Here is a 15444-nt window from a genome sequence, read left to right on the forward strand (position 1 = left end):
AAACCTGCACACATCTGATCTCTGAAAACATCGCGACACAGACACAGAACAGACTCACCTTCAGCATCAACATCCCTCTGTCATATTCCACTGAGTCGTGTCCTTTAGTTCTACAGAAGCTGAACCGCATCAGTGCACAAGAGTGTTTTTTTTTTTTCTCCGCTGTTTATGCAAATTTGCCATGCTGTTATAAGTTTGGTTTCTGTGAGACTTGCACAAATCTGCATTAAACACATTATAATGTCAAACAGGCTGATGTGGCTCTCGAGTGGTGATGTTTATATGTTGTAAAGTTGAGTTTATTTATGCAGATTAGTAATAGTAATAATAATGATGATACTGTGGAATGTAAGTGACTGCATCTGTTAAAGTTTGTTAAACAATAAATAACTTTATAAAGTCACTTTTTTTGTTCTGTATCAGTCTTTTGATCTGCCACAATAATGTAATAATGAATTTAAATGAAAATACCTGAAGTTGAGGCTTTTCTCAGCAATTTTTATGTGAGATTAAAAAGAGATTAATTTGATTAATTAATTACAGATCATAATTAATTAATCTCTCAATTTTTTTAATCGCTTGACAGCACTAGTTCTAATGTTTCCTGATCACAAACAGACCTGAAGTTGTGTTTTGTTTCGTTCACACAAACCCTGTAGATTTCTCTTCCCTCAAACAGAAAACACTCTGTTCCACCTTGTGATGTCATGTAGCAAAACAGGAAGTGCTTTTAAAATCAATTTGTGCCATTTCAAAGCTGGAATCTCTACTGAACTAAAGGTAAAAGGAGCTGTTAACTTAAAAACTACCGCTTCAAGACATTTTAGTTTGTTTAAAGAGGCGCTGCGTTGGTTTGAATCTTATTTGTCCCACAGACAACAATGTGTTTTCCTCTCTGGTTTTAAATCGCACTACCTTCACTCTCCAACAGGGGTCTCCCAAGGTAGTATTTTAGGACCTATTTTATTTAGTTTATGCATCAATGATCTTCCTGAAATGTGTCCAAATGTCAGTGTCCAGTTGTATGTTGATGATGCTGTGATCTTTACACATGCCAAAACTGTACAAGAAGCTTCAGAAAAGTTCACATCGGCCAAGACTCGTGTCCAAAAGTGGGTCAAGAACTCGTGTTTACAACTCAATATAAAGAAAACTGTCTGCATGATGTTCAGGAAAAAAACAACTGAGTTACAGTGGTCCAGTGTCTTTCTGGACGGGGTGGAACTCAGCCTCATCAAAGAGTTTAAATACCTGGGACTGACGTTGGACCCGACATTAACATTTAAGAAACACATTAAGCGCCTTACAAAAACTGTTCATTTTAAACAAGTAAGATCTTTCATGACTCTATATGCGGCAGTAATGTTTTTATACTCCATGATTGTGTCTCATATAGATTATTGCATAAACACACGGTCACTTATTATTGGTACAAAACTCAAACCCATCAAATCCTTTTTTTAAAAAAGCTGTAAAGAAATCACTCTCATTTCACCACTGCACTATTTTAGACAAATACAATTTGCTTAATTTTAATAATTTTGTTGATTTTAAATACGGATGTTTTATCTATAAAGTTGTGTATGGACTTGCCCCTCCTCCGTTACAGGATTTTATTAAAACAAAGACCGTCAGTGGGAACTAGAGCCACGGTGCGGGGGAACTATGAGCTCCCACACAGACGCACCACATTAGGACAAAGTGTGTCTCAGTCAGAGACACTAAGTTCTGGAAGTAAGTATGTATTTATATAGTGCTTTTCACAGACATTTTTGTCACAAAGACGCTTTACAGTGCATATTTATTCCCTCTATACCAGGTGATGGTAAACTACTGTTGTAGCCACAGCTGCCCTGGGGCAGACTGAAGAAGCACAGCTGCCATGCCAATCAGCGCCATCGGTCCCTCTGACCACCACCATCACTCACACACACACCACTTTCATACTAGGCAATGTGGGTGAAGTGTCACAACGACAGTGTTCTTGTGACTGGTGCCCCCCTGTGGCTCTTGATTTTCCCAGTGTCTCCCATCCAAGTACTAACCAGGCCCAGACCTGCTGAGCTTCTAAGATCTGACGAGATCAGGCTCTGACAAGCCGGTATGACCACGAACATTCTCCTTTTATCAATAAAAGAAACTCCAACACTGGACACTTTCAAATCCCACTTGAAACTGTGGCTAAAGGGAAACCAGACTTATGGACACTTGTAGTTTAGAACTGTCACTTGTTTTTGTTGTTTTTTCTGTTAAATTTGTGGTGTCACCTGCCGAGGGACTACAGATGGAAATGAGCATTCTTACTATCATCTGGCATATTTACACTGCAGTGTTATAGATGTTCATTAATATACACTGTCCCTATTAAATCAATCGATAAATAAATACATAAATAAATGACATCACAAGGTGGAACAGAGCATTTTGATCTTTGGAGATGCAGACAGACTAATAAAAAAGAATTACTCAAACGTGTGAATAAAAAACACAACTCCGGGTCTGTTTTTGAGGAGGTTATAACATGGCTAAAAGCTCACAAGACAATTTTGCATAATATAGGACCTTTAATATGTGTAGTAGTAGTAGTAGTAGTAGTAGTAGTAGCTGTAGTAGTAGCTGTAGTAGTAGTTGTAGTAGTAGTTGTAGTAGTAGTTAGAAATATTAGTAAAAACTGTAGTAATGATCAAATTTGACATCAGTATCAGTACAAAAGCACAATAGTGAACCACCATTTATTTATTTGCAACAATGTTTATTTATTTATCTCTTCCAGTTTCGGATGTGAAAAGAGGCATTAATTTCTTTAATTAAATATCTTTTTTAATAAAGTAAAGCAAAAAAGTATTTACAGATTTGTCATTTTCTTTTAAACTGTGTAATCAATGACTTGGGTTGGGTTAGAAGCACCTTCTGCGCAGAGAGGACATAAATACAAAGCATTTCGAGGGGCACATAACATGAGCATTTGAAAAAAACAATCGCATATTTACAGACGCTCCTTGAATGCATCTCCACTCATTGGAAGCAGAAAAGGCCTTAGGATTCGTACTGTAGTTTCTCTTTTTTGATAATTATATATTTTATAGGTCACATCTTTTTAAAAACAATCCACCATCAGGTTTTGCAGGTAGGGCAGCTGTCCAGGTCCATACAGGATCAGTTTTTGAGCACAGGGGGGTAAACGGGATGCAGTGTGGGATGGTTTGAGTGTAGTACATGAGGCGACAGGGAGGGGGCGCCCTCCAGCAGCAAAATGGTCATGAAAGTTCAACATCGCCCCAAATGAAGTCTTTAGTGAAATCCTCAGGAGACCACAACCGTTACGAGTCCGAAATGTGGTTCGACAACTCTATTTCGCATTCACTTATCTTTGTAGTTTTTTGTTTTATTAAAAAACACACACTCCACTCATCCAACACCAGAGAAAGCAGGAGCAGGAACTACATCAGCGCGTTGTGTAGACCATAGACCATAGAAGAGTCCTGTCCACATGATACAAGGAGGAAGTCATCAAAAATATAGAAGAAACAGCTTTTCAAGTCTATATCTCTCATAAGCAAAGTGTCTTGATAGTGTTGCCGCGATGAAGAGGAGCCATTTTGAATTGTAACAAAACAAAAAAAAATGGCATCTTCTCCGACGGCGCGTGACGCTTTTCAGCATTCTCGCATCTACGCTCTAATAAATCCTGTTTTTAGATCTCAAAAAAAGACATTTGGTTGCACAGAGGACAAGAAAATGCAAAGTAAAAGAAAAAAAAAAACGGAAATAACATGATCGAACGTGCGATCCATAATACAATCTCTCCCAGTTGAAGAATTTTTTTCTCTCTTTTTTCTGTTTAAGCAGAAGGATTTTTGCCGATTCAGACCCTCCTCTGAATCGTTACCCACAGTCCTCTCTGGTTGGGGGGGCGGGACTTAGCTGTTGTCCGATTCGTCCTCGGCCTCTCGTAGCCAGGTGAAGAAGGCGGTGACGGACTTGAGCGCGACGCCCTTCCCCAGCTGCTCTGAGGGGTCTTTGCTGGACTCCCACTTGTAAAAGGCCTCCTCTTTGATCACGTCCTCGTCGTACAAAGTGTCAAAGAACATGCGGAGCAGATCTGAGCACAAACAGCAACAATGACACACAGTTAAATACAACAGTTTTCACCAAATAAAAGTGGAAACATGGTGACTCAAGGGTCTGTACACAAGTGTGTGTGTTAGTTTCAGAGTAGTTTCAGTGGAGTTAGCTACTCCCTGCAAGCAGATATAAGATGGTGTTTACCCGCATCTGACCAGAACTGAAGCTTGGATGAAACGCAACATATTTGACCAAATAAAGTTTTGTTCAGTTGACAAATTGAATTTCTCCTTTTGCCATGGTGATTCAAGGCTTCGAAAGAGAATATTCACAAATAAAGTGCATTATTGCTGAAATCAGAAATAGTTACAGTATATATACATAATTTTGTTTTTTGTTTGCCATCTTAACTTTGAAAGATGTGTTCATGATCTGTAAGACCAAAGAAGATAAGCACATGAGATTTCCTGACTTTTGTCTGTCAAATGTTGTGTCGTCTGTTAACAAAATGAAATATCTTGGGCAGATCATCACTGTGGACATGGTAGATGATGATGATGATGATGCTCAGGCAAATCCTCTTATGCACAAGTTTGGTTCTTGTACATGATGTAAAGTTGTTATTGTTTAAATCATATTGTACACTGTTGTACACAGCTCACCTCTGGATTCATTATAAAAAAGTCAGTTTGCAAAGACTACAGGTGCGTACAATGACACTTTGTACTTTTGAGGAGGCCATGATGGACGAGTGCGATGGAGATGTTTGTTACTGCACGAGTGAACACTCTACAAGCTGCATTTAGAATATTAATGTACAGTTTTATCTGCATGAACAAATCAGACAAAGAAATAATAAAGTCACTCACAAATTTGAGACTCAGTGCAATACGATATCAGTCCAATATGTGGAGACACTGGTGTGGTTGTGTTGTTTTTTTTTATAACTTTGTTTTTATTGGTTTTAAGTAAAATTTCAACACATACAAAAACAATATATATTTTTTTAAATGTAACAACAGTCTGGAGTTACAGGTTCTTATTTAAACATGCATTTGTTTTTTGTTTTCTTTATCACCCGGCGGTTGATGTTGGCCTGAGAGCCTGAAGCCCTGTCAGACCTGGATTTCGGTGACTTCATCTTCTATCGACAGTTACCACACAATCTAAAAAAGGTACTGACGAAGATTATAACTTGTAGTCGCTAAGTTACGAGCTAGTGGCAGTTAGATCTAGTAGCTGCTACGAAGTGTAACAGATAACTGCACTAATGCAAAACTAAACTAAAACCTAAAATAAATTCTGTGAACTGTAATTAAAAACTACAAGACACGACGACGACGATCTAAGAACCCGACCGCACTCTTCCAAGTCTGAAACTGACTGTCCTTGTCTGTTTTAAACGTGGACCATGAGTCCGGAATAAAGATGAAGATGATGTTACAAAACAGAATTAGGGCCGTTCACAAACAAACAAACAAAAAAAAAAATCTGAATAAAGGTGTATATGTACAGATGTGTGTAAAAGATATAAACCTTCTACATTATTTTTTTTTTAATGATAGGGGTAATTATTATTGCTATCATGATCTTTTTGTATTTTGTGTTTTTATTTATTGTATTTTATTGTAGTTAAATGGTTTATTTTGAGATTAGGATTTGTATAGAACATGTTTTTTGAAAACTTAAAAAACAGAATGATTTTTTGGGTGTGATGTCTCGACTCACTTGCGGGCTGCTCCATCTGCACCATGAGGGCCTGCAGCGCGTACAGGGCCTGGAGCTCCTTCTGCTCGTCCTTCAGAAACTTCAGCAGCAGCTTCGACCTCTGTTTGATCACGTCTGCGTTCACTTTGTACGGGTTCTCACCTGGAAAGAGTCAAGCGGTGAAGGTGTGCAACTTTCTGGGAGCAGGGTTCGTGTGGAAGATCATTTGTTCTGTCAGGTTTTGAATTTGAAATGCTGCTGAATTTCTCTCTCTCTTTTTTCTGTTTTTAATCATTCTTTTTTTAAATTTTTTTTAATTAAGAACAACACACAAGATGCATTCCATTAAACATATCATCAACTGTTGGTTCTTATTTTCATATATACCTGTTTAACCGCCCTTTCCTTTCCTTCCCTCCTTCTCCTCCCCTCTCCCTTTCCTAATCTCCTCCAGTCTTCCTTTCCCTTCCCAGCTTCTCCTTCCCTATTCTTCCCCTCCTCCTCCCCCCTTCCTCCCTCTCCCTTTCCTCCTTCTCCTCCCTTCCCTCCTCTTCCCTCCTCCTCTTCCCTCCCTCTTCTTCCTCCTCCCTTCCCTCCATGTCCTCCCCTCTGACTTCCCTCCTTCTCCTCCCTCTCCCTTTCCTAATCTCCTCCCTTCCCTGCTTCTCCTTCCCTCTTCTTCCCCTAATCCTCCCCCCTTCCTCCCTCTCCTACCCTCTTTCTCCTCCCTCCCTCTTCCCTTCCCTTCTTCTCTGCTCCTCCCCCCTCCTTACCTCCTCCTCCTCCCTCCCTCCTTCTCCGCTCCTCCTTTCCCTTCTTCTCCTCCCTTCCCTCTCTCTTCCCTCCTTCTCCTCCCTTCCTCCCCTCCCTCTCCTCTCCCTTTCCTCCTCCTCCTTCCTCTCCTCCCCTCTTCTTCCCCTCCTTCTCCTCCCTTCCCTCCCTCTCCTTCTTTCCCTCTTTCTCCTCCCTCCCCTAACTCTCAAACTCAACCGTGAAAAAAACATATTCTGATCAATTCTTACACTGACTTGTATCGCCCTCTGGTGGTGGTTTAAAAGAACGCAGCCTGGACATTAGAACCATTTGGAGGTATAAATGTAGTGATGGTTACTAAAGTTACTGCAGCCCTGTACTCCGCCCAGAGCCCTGACATCCCAAATCGTGCCCAAAACGAGGCTCAAGACGAGAGGTGACGGAGGCTTTTCTGTGGCAGCGCTCAGACTGTGGACCAACCATCCTCTTCCTGTCAGATCCTCTGTCTGTGACGCAGTTTAAGACAAGACTGAAAACTCACCTCTTCTCCCTGACATTTAGTACGAGCTGTTCAGGTTCTCTTGGTGTTTTATTGTAGTTTTCACATGTTATCAGTATATCTGTACAAGTTTATGTTTCTTGTTAAGCTCTTTGGTCAGCTGAAGTGGTTTTAAATGTGCTACATAAATAAACTTGAATTGAACCGACTTGAATAAAAACAAACACATGCTTCTATTTTCTGGCTAAAAAGTTACATACAGTGGAATTAAAAACAGATTAAAAGGGAGATAATAGAATAAAATAATAAATGCTTTAGTGACTCACAGATGATGGCTGATTGACAGATGCAGGTCATCAGTGCTCTCACGAACAGGTTAGAAGAGGTCTGCTTCTCGTCCAGGTTGGCCTATCAAGTGACAGACATATTATTATTATTATTATTATTATTATTATTATTATTATTATTATTATTATTATTATTATTATTATTATTATTATTATTATTATTACCTCCGCCAAGGAGGTTATGTTTTTGCCGGTCATTCTGTCTGTTTGTCTTTGTTTGTTTGTTTGTCTTTGACTGTTAGCAACATAACTCAAAAAGTTATGGACCGATTTTGATGAAATTTTCAGGATTTGTTGGAAATGTGAAAAGGAAGAACTGATTTCATTTTGGGGGTGACCTGGAAGAAATCCTGGATTCTGGATCACTTTCTGGAAATTTTAGTTAACATTGTGGTAAATGGGGCCAAACATTTTGTTTCTCAATATCTCGGTTAATTATTGACCAAACCCCATGAAATTTGACTCAGGGATGGACAATGGGATCCTCTTTCATATTCCAAATTGAAAGATATGAGACAAATATTTATGGAAAACACAATTAATATGAGGGGGACTGTAGTCCTTGGCGGAGGTCTGCGCTCTCTGAGTGCTTTGCTAGTTATTATTATTATTATTATTATTATTATTATTATTATTATGCTGGTCATTAGACATGCTGTGAGCTGGAGACATCTGTCACAGTGAGGGACACTCCACATGCTCTCCACATGGACACTCCTGCTCATCCACTGCACCAGACTATAGAGGCACAGATAATACTCCCTACAACTGTACAGTAGATCCTCCTTATGTAACAGATATCCCCATGTCCTGTCAATCATCATATCATCTTTACACTGTTTGTCTTTACGACCTCTTGTATAAAGTTGAGCTAAAACTATTGACAGTTTAAACATGTTATGGATATGAATCTTCATAATTTGTATATTATGTTCCATATTTAAAATGTTATAGAATTGTACATTGAGTGACTTGTTTCTGCATATTCTGATGAAAAAATACAAATTATTTTTGCTGCTCTCACGATTATGTAAAATGTCTCACATTTATTGTCTACTATTGTGTACTGATTATTGTCTACTATTGTCCCATCCCTATTTGGAAACTGTTTTGTTTCCAAAATGCGCTGAATAAATAAAGTGGCTCTGGATGTGGTAGTTAGTCTGTATGTGTATGTGTATGTGTATGTGTATGTGTATGTGTATGTGTTCATAGTTTGATTGCACAGACCTCAATCCAGTCAAAGATCCTCTGGTTGTCGGCTTGGTCCTGGATCAGTCGCTCCAGATGCTGTGTCAGCTCAGACGAACTCATCTCACACTTTTTACTCTTCTCAGACTCTTCTCCCAGAGTGAACTCTACATTCTGCAAAATCACAACATGGTCCATGAGAATTACAAAAGATAACTGCTCTGAGTTAATACTGCATAAGGCATAGAAAATCTCTGTTTTCTTAAACACACTGGATGATAATGATTTGAATTGTTCAAACAGGACGAGATCTTTACATTTTCATCCTTATCATATCCTATTACATAACAAATATGTATGTTATATCCTATAACATAACAAAATGTAATGGTTAAAATTAAAATGAGACTTTTTTATATCGCCAGTTGTTTACTTACACTCACATAACCTTCTTTGTAGGTATGAAAGTCAGGAGGAAACTTGTTTCATAATAATCATAGATTTTATGATTTAGCAATTTTTCGAAAACTTGTTTTTTGAAAACACGAGTTAATCGAGACAAATTAATTTGTTTAATTAATACACGGATAATGAATAGTGTATTTATCCTTCACACCACGATGGAACAGTTTTGTAGAATAAAAGTCCAAACATTATGACATGCTCTTGGCCAAAATCAGCCTGTAAATAGTCCTGTAAAGTTCTGTAAAAGGACCAAGCTTCACCAATATCAAGGATCCGATACCTGGTCCAGCTAATTTTTCAGTATCAGTGCAGATATTCAATACCAGTATCAGTAACGGTGCATCCCTGTGTAGCATTTGTAATAAACCAAACCAGAGATACCCGAGATATCCTGCCAAGTATTCAATAAAGACAAAACAGTACATTTTTTAGTCTTGTATCTTTCTCTTTACATTCCCAAGTACAAAGTTCAGTATTTCAATTTTCAATATAGTTTTTTTTTTTTAAGATTTTAAAATGTCACTTGAAAAAGATTTAGCCAATTCTTGAGCACAGGAATCACTACAGCAACTTGAGGACTATATTCATCCCATACTCCATAGAACTGTACAACTCCTCATCCTTATGTAACAGATTACTTGTACATTTATATAATTTTGCTTTATTTGACACGAGTCTCTTGCTATTATTTCTTCTTATTTAGAATTGAATATTACCATTTCGATTTTTTCTCTTTGTTATTATAACATATTGTGATGTGTCTAAGTCTAATGGATAACTCAACACACTTTTGAAACTTATTTATTTTTATTTTGTTATTTGTATTTTCCGTACCTTTTCTGTCACAAACTTGTTGACATCTTCATCTTCAGGTAGATAGTCTTTCCATTTGAGACCGGCTTCTCTCCACATCGCGCCAGCCTTTTTATGGCTCTGGAAAAAGAAAGACAGACACTTTAGTGATGCTGAAAGAAATTCAGTGAATACAATGAAGCAAACAGACCAAAAAACAAACAAACGATTCAAATTTAAACAAGCAAATATCAGATCATTTAAAAGTTAGAACTGTTAAAGAGCAATACATGGACTCACCATTCCTTTGCAGAGTAAAGTGAGGATCTGGACCAGTAAGACTCCAGCTTTCTCCAGAGGAATCAGAGGTTTGGCCACTTCCCTGTAAGCAGACACATGTGTACAGTTTAGTCAGTTCATTCATAACACGGTATTAAAAAAGGAAAGCTGTAAGGTAATACGTCTGCATAATAAAAGGAACAATGCATGAGCAAGAGAATTCTTAAGTATTTAGCCACTTTCACAACTATTTTTGAAATGTATTTTATTATCATCATACATTACTACATTCTATTCTATTCAAGATATTTGCACTCACAGACTACCAGTACAATTCTGAATTTAACCCTAGTCACCTCTATCACAGTTCTGTCATAAATTGTTTAGTAGAAATAATCTGTTTAATTTCTTGGATTCTGAATATGGATATTTGTCTCCATGGAGATGTTTCTGCTTTGCCTGGAATGTTACACAGTATTAACCTGGCTCACACAGATTGATTTGGCTCTGGAGTACCTGAACACCTCTGTCTGCAGTACCTGAACTCTGAGCCTCTGTAGTATCTGAACACCTCTGTCTGCAGTACTTAAATAGCTCTGAGTCCCTGCAGTACCTGAACACCTCTGTCTGCAGTACCTGAAGAGCTCTGAGTCTCTGCAGTACCTGAACACCTCTGTCTGCAGTACCTGAACAGCTCAGCCTCTGCAGTACTTGAACAGCTCAGCCTCTGCAGTACTTGACCAGCTCTGAGTCTCTGCAGTACCTGAACACCTCTGTCTGCAGTACCTGAACAGCTCTGAGTCCCTGCAGTACCTGAACAGCTCTCCCATGGGGATGCCTCCTTCGTGGAGCATGGGGGTGATGAGCTCCGCCAGGTACAGCCAGATGTGAGGGATGTCTATGGCCATGTCCTCAGCCACCTCCAGGATCTCCTGAAGCCTGCATGCAACAAAGACAATAAGTAGGGAAAAGAAAAGGTTTTTATTAGGGCTTCGGCACATTATTTATTCACTCCTCAGTCACACTCTGAGTGAAAGGGTGGCAATGATTCAGCTCCAACCATCATTCACAAGTGCTTTGCTCAGGAGCACTACAACAGAACAAACAACAAACTTTAGTTATGTGACTGAACCCTGCTAACTAAAGAAGAGGTGGGCGATATGACAATTTAAAACAGTTTAATTCAGCTTTATTCTCAGTCAGAAACTTTTACACACCAGACTCCTCCCAGACTTAATACGTTCTGTACTATGTAGTATTATTGTTGTTGTCGTTTGGCACTTTGGTAATCTTTGGCTGATCTAAAAGTGCTTTATAAATAAACTTACAATAGACTTTTTTCACAATGGCTGGAAGTCCCACGTTGTAGGTTTGAGGAATTTCCGGTTAATGGTTTTCTTTGGCAAAATGTCTGTGGAAATGTCCCGCCTACTCTCCACCAGATGAATAAATCTGCCTCCCCCATCTCCAAATCATCAACCAACAAGCTCCACAAACTATAAACAGTCTTCCATGAAAAATGTATCTACAACTAGGCAGAGGTAAAAAAGACGAAACAACAACAAAGGTGAACAACGACGATGCATTAGTGAACTACTGAGCAAAACTAACATTATGGTAATTAGTAAAACATAAATAACTTGTTAACTCACCCTCATTCTACAATTAAAATTAAAAATCAATTTCATGATGTAGATATTAGCATAGATAGATTGGTTTGAAAGTGAGACATCTCTAGGATACCATAATGTTGGTGGAGAATACGCAAGACATTTTGCCAAAGAAAACCATTAACTGGAAGTTCCACAAACCTTAAGGCCCCGTCCACACTAGTTTGTATTTGAGTCGTTTTCGTTGTGGATGCAGTGTTCGTTCACACTAATCCGACTGAAAACGGCTCCAGAGACGGAACGATCTGGTGCCGCCAGTTCCCACGGATTCATCTGAGTACGGATCTGATCTGGCACTGTGTGGACTCCTGAAAACGCTGATACTCTGATGTAGGTCTATGCGCCGCAAAGTAATTCACCACCAATATGCTAAGAGGCTAGAATATATGTCCATTTATTTCTTTTTATTTAATGAGACAGGGACAGCGCACAACTTTTACATTAATCTAATTATGCAGACGACACTCAGATCTATGTCTCACTGCAGCAGGAGACGATAGACCAGTGGACTCACTTTGTCACTGCATCCAACAGATCAGTGTGTGGATGCAAAACAACTTTATCCAGCTAAATTAAGACAAGACTGAAGTCATAGTGTTTGGGCCACAGAAACAAAGGGACAGTGTCAGCATCACCTCCAGTCTCTCTCTCTAAAACCTTCAAATCAGGCAAGAAATCTCGGGGTAATAATGGACTCAGACTTGAACTTTAACAGCCACATCAAATCAATAACATCTGCAGACTTCTACCATCTAAAAAACATAGCAAAAATCAAAGGTTTACTGTCTAAAGCAGACTTGGAGAAACTTATCCATGCGTTTGTCTCCAGTAGGTTAGATACTGTAATGTTCTGCTCACTGGTCTCTCCAAACGAGCTGTGAGACGCTGCAGAACATCCAGAACATCCAGAACGCTGCAGCTCGGGTCCTGACTCGAACTAGGAAGTACGAGCACATGCGTCCTGTGCTCAGGTCTCTGCACTGGCTCCTGTGGCTCAGAGACTTTAAAGCAGCTCTGCCTGTACAAGTGTCTCCATGGCCGAGCACCAAAGTCCATCTGTGACATGTTAGTGTCATATGAACCATCTCACACTCTGAGGAGCTCAGGGACCAACCTCCTGCTGGTGCCCAGAGTCAGGACTAAACAAGGGGAGTCAGAGTTTCAGGTTCATGCAGCTAAAACCTGGAACAGTCTGAACATGTGAGACAGACTCTGTTTAAATCCAGGCTCAAAACATTTCTGTTTAACTGTGCATATGACTGAAAGGTTTTCATTCCGCACTCTTCTCTCCAATTTATGTCTCTCTTTTTTAAAATTTTAATCTTCATGATTATTTATGTTTTGATTTGTTTTTATTATGATTTTAATGTAGTTCTTATTCTGTAAAGCACTTTGAATTACTTTGTGTACGAATTATGCTATACAAATAAACTTGCCTTGCCTTAACCTTAACAGAGAGATGTTTGCACCAGGTTGTAGCACCAGTGCTAATTTCCACCTGTAGTCCCCGGGCAGGTTCACTGATTGCCTGTATTTAACTGACCTTGGCTAGCAACTGTTTTTCCTGGAGACCTATGTAGCATGTTTTGGGGTTATATATACGATCTGTGTGTATGACCTGCAGACGTCTAATCTCTCAAAAGTTTAACATGAACCATCTCCAACGCGACACACGCACAGAACAGACTCACCATCAGCAGAACACCCCTCTGTCACAGAAACAACACATATAATCCACATATAATCAAGTCCCTTTAGTCCGACAGAAGCTGAACTGCATCAGTACACGATCGCAAGCTGTTTTTTGAGCTCTTAGTTTATGCAAATGAGCCATGCGTTTTTAAGTTTCATTTCTATAAAACGTAAACAAATATGCTCAAAGCTGTGTGGATAGGGAAGGCTTGCCGACACAGAAACGACGTGTCTATTCCGATACGGTGATTTGTTTCAGTGTAAACGTAACCTAAGACTAGAAAAAGGTCTACATTGGTGGTTTTCGGATTCTAGAAAGTGATGACGTCATACTCCCAGATGAGGGGCAAGAGACAGTTTTCCCTATGGATTACATTGTACTTTGTCACAAAATATACAAAACATAAAAGCACAAATGTTGAACCTGATCATTTCTATTGCTGACTCGACCCCAAGATCTCACTGTATGACAACAAAAATCTGCATTCCAACTATACTCATTTTAGCTTCCCCCATCTGTATTAAATAACAGAGGCCTAAAGAACTTTATGAGGTCATCTGAAACCCAGCAATAAATCAAGTACATGAATCGTTACAATACTGACACCTTGGCCTGGAGCTGGCCAATTAATTCAATTGTGATCTCATTCCTGTGACAACATGCTGTTATGGTCATATTGTGCTTTCATCACCCACCTCTAGAGTGGCTTGGCTTGAGCTAAATACAGGGTTTGTGTAATTTTAGTACATTTGTCCTTGCCTGGATTTTTTTTCTTAATTTTGCTCTTACAACTCACCCTTTTACCCTCTAATGAAGTGTTATACATCCTTTTTTCAGTACAACCTGTTATTTCACAGTCTGCATGCAGTAGTTGTGTCAAATGGAAGTAATAAAAGCTATAGGAGCAGAAATACAAATGAAAAAACAAAACAAAACTGAAATCAAATTGACACTCTTTCGTACAAAACACACAGCAAACATGTATAAACTACTTTTTGGAGATAAAAAATGCTTAATTTAGGACCTTAGCTACAAAAGTGCAAAATATCAAGTCTATAAGTAAACTAAAAATATCAACAAAAAAAAGTGCAATGGCCCCCTGACTTTCCTGCTGCAAGTCATGGAAACAACTGGTGCCAGGTCCAGGGCACAGAGTCACATCACGTCCTGCATTTCCGTGGGGTTTATTACATTTGGATTTGTACATTTTGAGAGGAATAAACTAGTGATGGGCAAATGAGACAGAGCTCCGGAGCACGTCTCGTTCTTTCTCAAACAAATTGCAGCAGCCGCTCACGTGACCGAAGTGTGGAAGTGTCGCTCCCTCTCCCTACTGCTTCGCTCTGCGTGTCGATCGCTTCAGTGTATCGAAGCGTTTCATTGGCTCAGCGAATGTTCCGCACTGCGATTGGTTCAGAGTGCTTCAGAGTGTTCAGCGCACTTCCGTGGTTTGACAAGCGCTAAACTGCTACAGTATAAAAGATGCACCAATATTTGTTAAAAATGTTGGGTAGTGACGAGTGTTGTGTGACGTTAGTGGTGATTTTGGCGACTTTTGGCATTTGTTTCATTTTCGATGGCATCTACAAGTGGAAAAAAGTGATCCATGGTCTGGGATCACTTTGGTCTAATTAAGGGAACCTCTTTTCTTATTTACAGCTGCTATTTATGTTGCTCTTTACATATTATTTTAAATCATCATCATTATTCTTGTTGTTGTTACGGTGTCGCTCTGCACACAAGTATTGTCTTACACTGACAATACTTCATCGATGTTGAGACACCTGCGTGCCAATGGTTAAATTTGTCCACTAGAGGTCAGTGTTTCTCCAAGGTCTCAGACACGTCCAACCATTTGAGACAATATTGCGACTGAGGTGACAATGCTTCACGAGGGTCCAGTCGCCCATCACTAGAATAAACCTTTCAAATCAAAACACCAAGGCAATAACAGCTAAGGAATTAGCGTAATACAGGCCCTTT

The 15444-nt window shown here is 39.3% G+C and overlaps 1 protein-coding gene across 1 annotated transcript; it reads right to left on the minus strand.

Moving 5' to 3' along the window:
• Positions 1 to 2731: 2731 nt before the first annotated feature.
• Positions 2732 to 11066, minus strand: wu:fb16f03 (eukaryotic translation initiation factor 4 gamma 1). Its single transcript, XM_055149835.1, has 7 exons — positions 10912 to 11066; positions 10120 to 10201; positions 9862 to 9960; positions 8602 to 8736; positions 7351 to 7432; positions 5794 to 5934; positions 2732 to 4102 (listed from the first exon to the last, which is right to left on the minus strand). The coding sequence occupies exons 1-7, from the start codon at positions 11004 to 11006 to the stop codon at positions 3921 to 3923; spliced, it is 816 nt and encodes a 271-aa protein (XP_055005810.1). The 5' UTR covers positions 11007 to 11066; the 3' UTR covers positions 2732 to 3920.
• Between the last annotated feature and the right edge of the window lie 4378 nt (positions 11067 to 15444).

The sequence above is a fragment of the Boleophthalmus pectinirostris genome, unplaced genomic scaffold, assembly GCF_026225935.1.
Source record: "Boleophthalmus pectinirostris isolate CB_2022bp ecotype Guang Dong unplaced genomic scaffold, ASM2622593v1 HiC_scaffold_1389, whole genome shotgun sequence".
Taxonomy (NCBI): domain Eukaryota; kingdom Metazoa; phylum Chordata; class Actinopteri; order Gobiiformes; family Gobiidae; genus Boleophthalmus; species Boleophthalmus pectinirostris.

Bases quoted from the DNA above. Each gene is read 5' to 3' on its own strand.
- wu:fb16f03 (XM_055149835.1), bottom strand. From the start codon at position 11,006: ATGGCCATAGACATCCCTCACATCTGGCTGTACCTGGCGGAGCTCATC. The intron at 10,202-10,911 runs GTACTGCAGGGA...GTCTGCTTACAG, and splicing joins CCCATGGGAGAGCTGTTCAG to GGAAGTGGCCAAACCTCTGA. The intron at 8,737-9,861 runs GTACGGAAAATA...GTGATTTTGCAG, and splicing joins ACAAGTTTGTGACAGAAAAG to AATGTAGAGTTCACTCTGGG.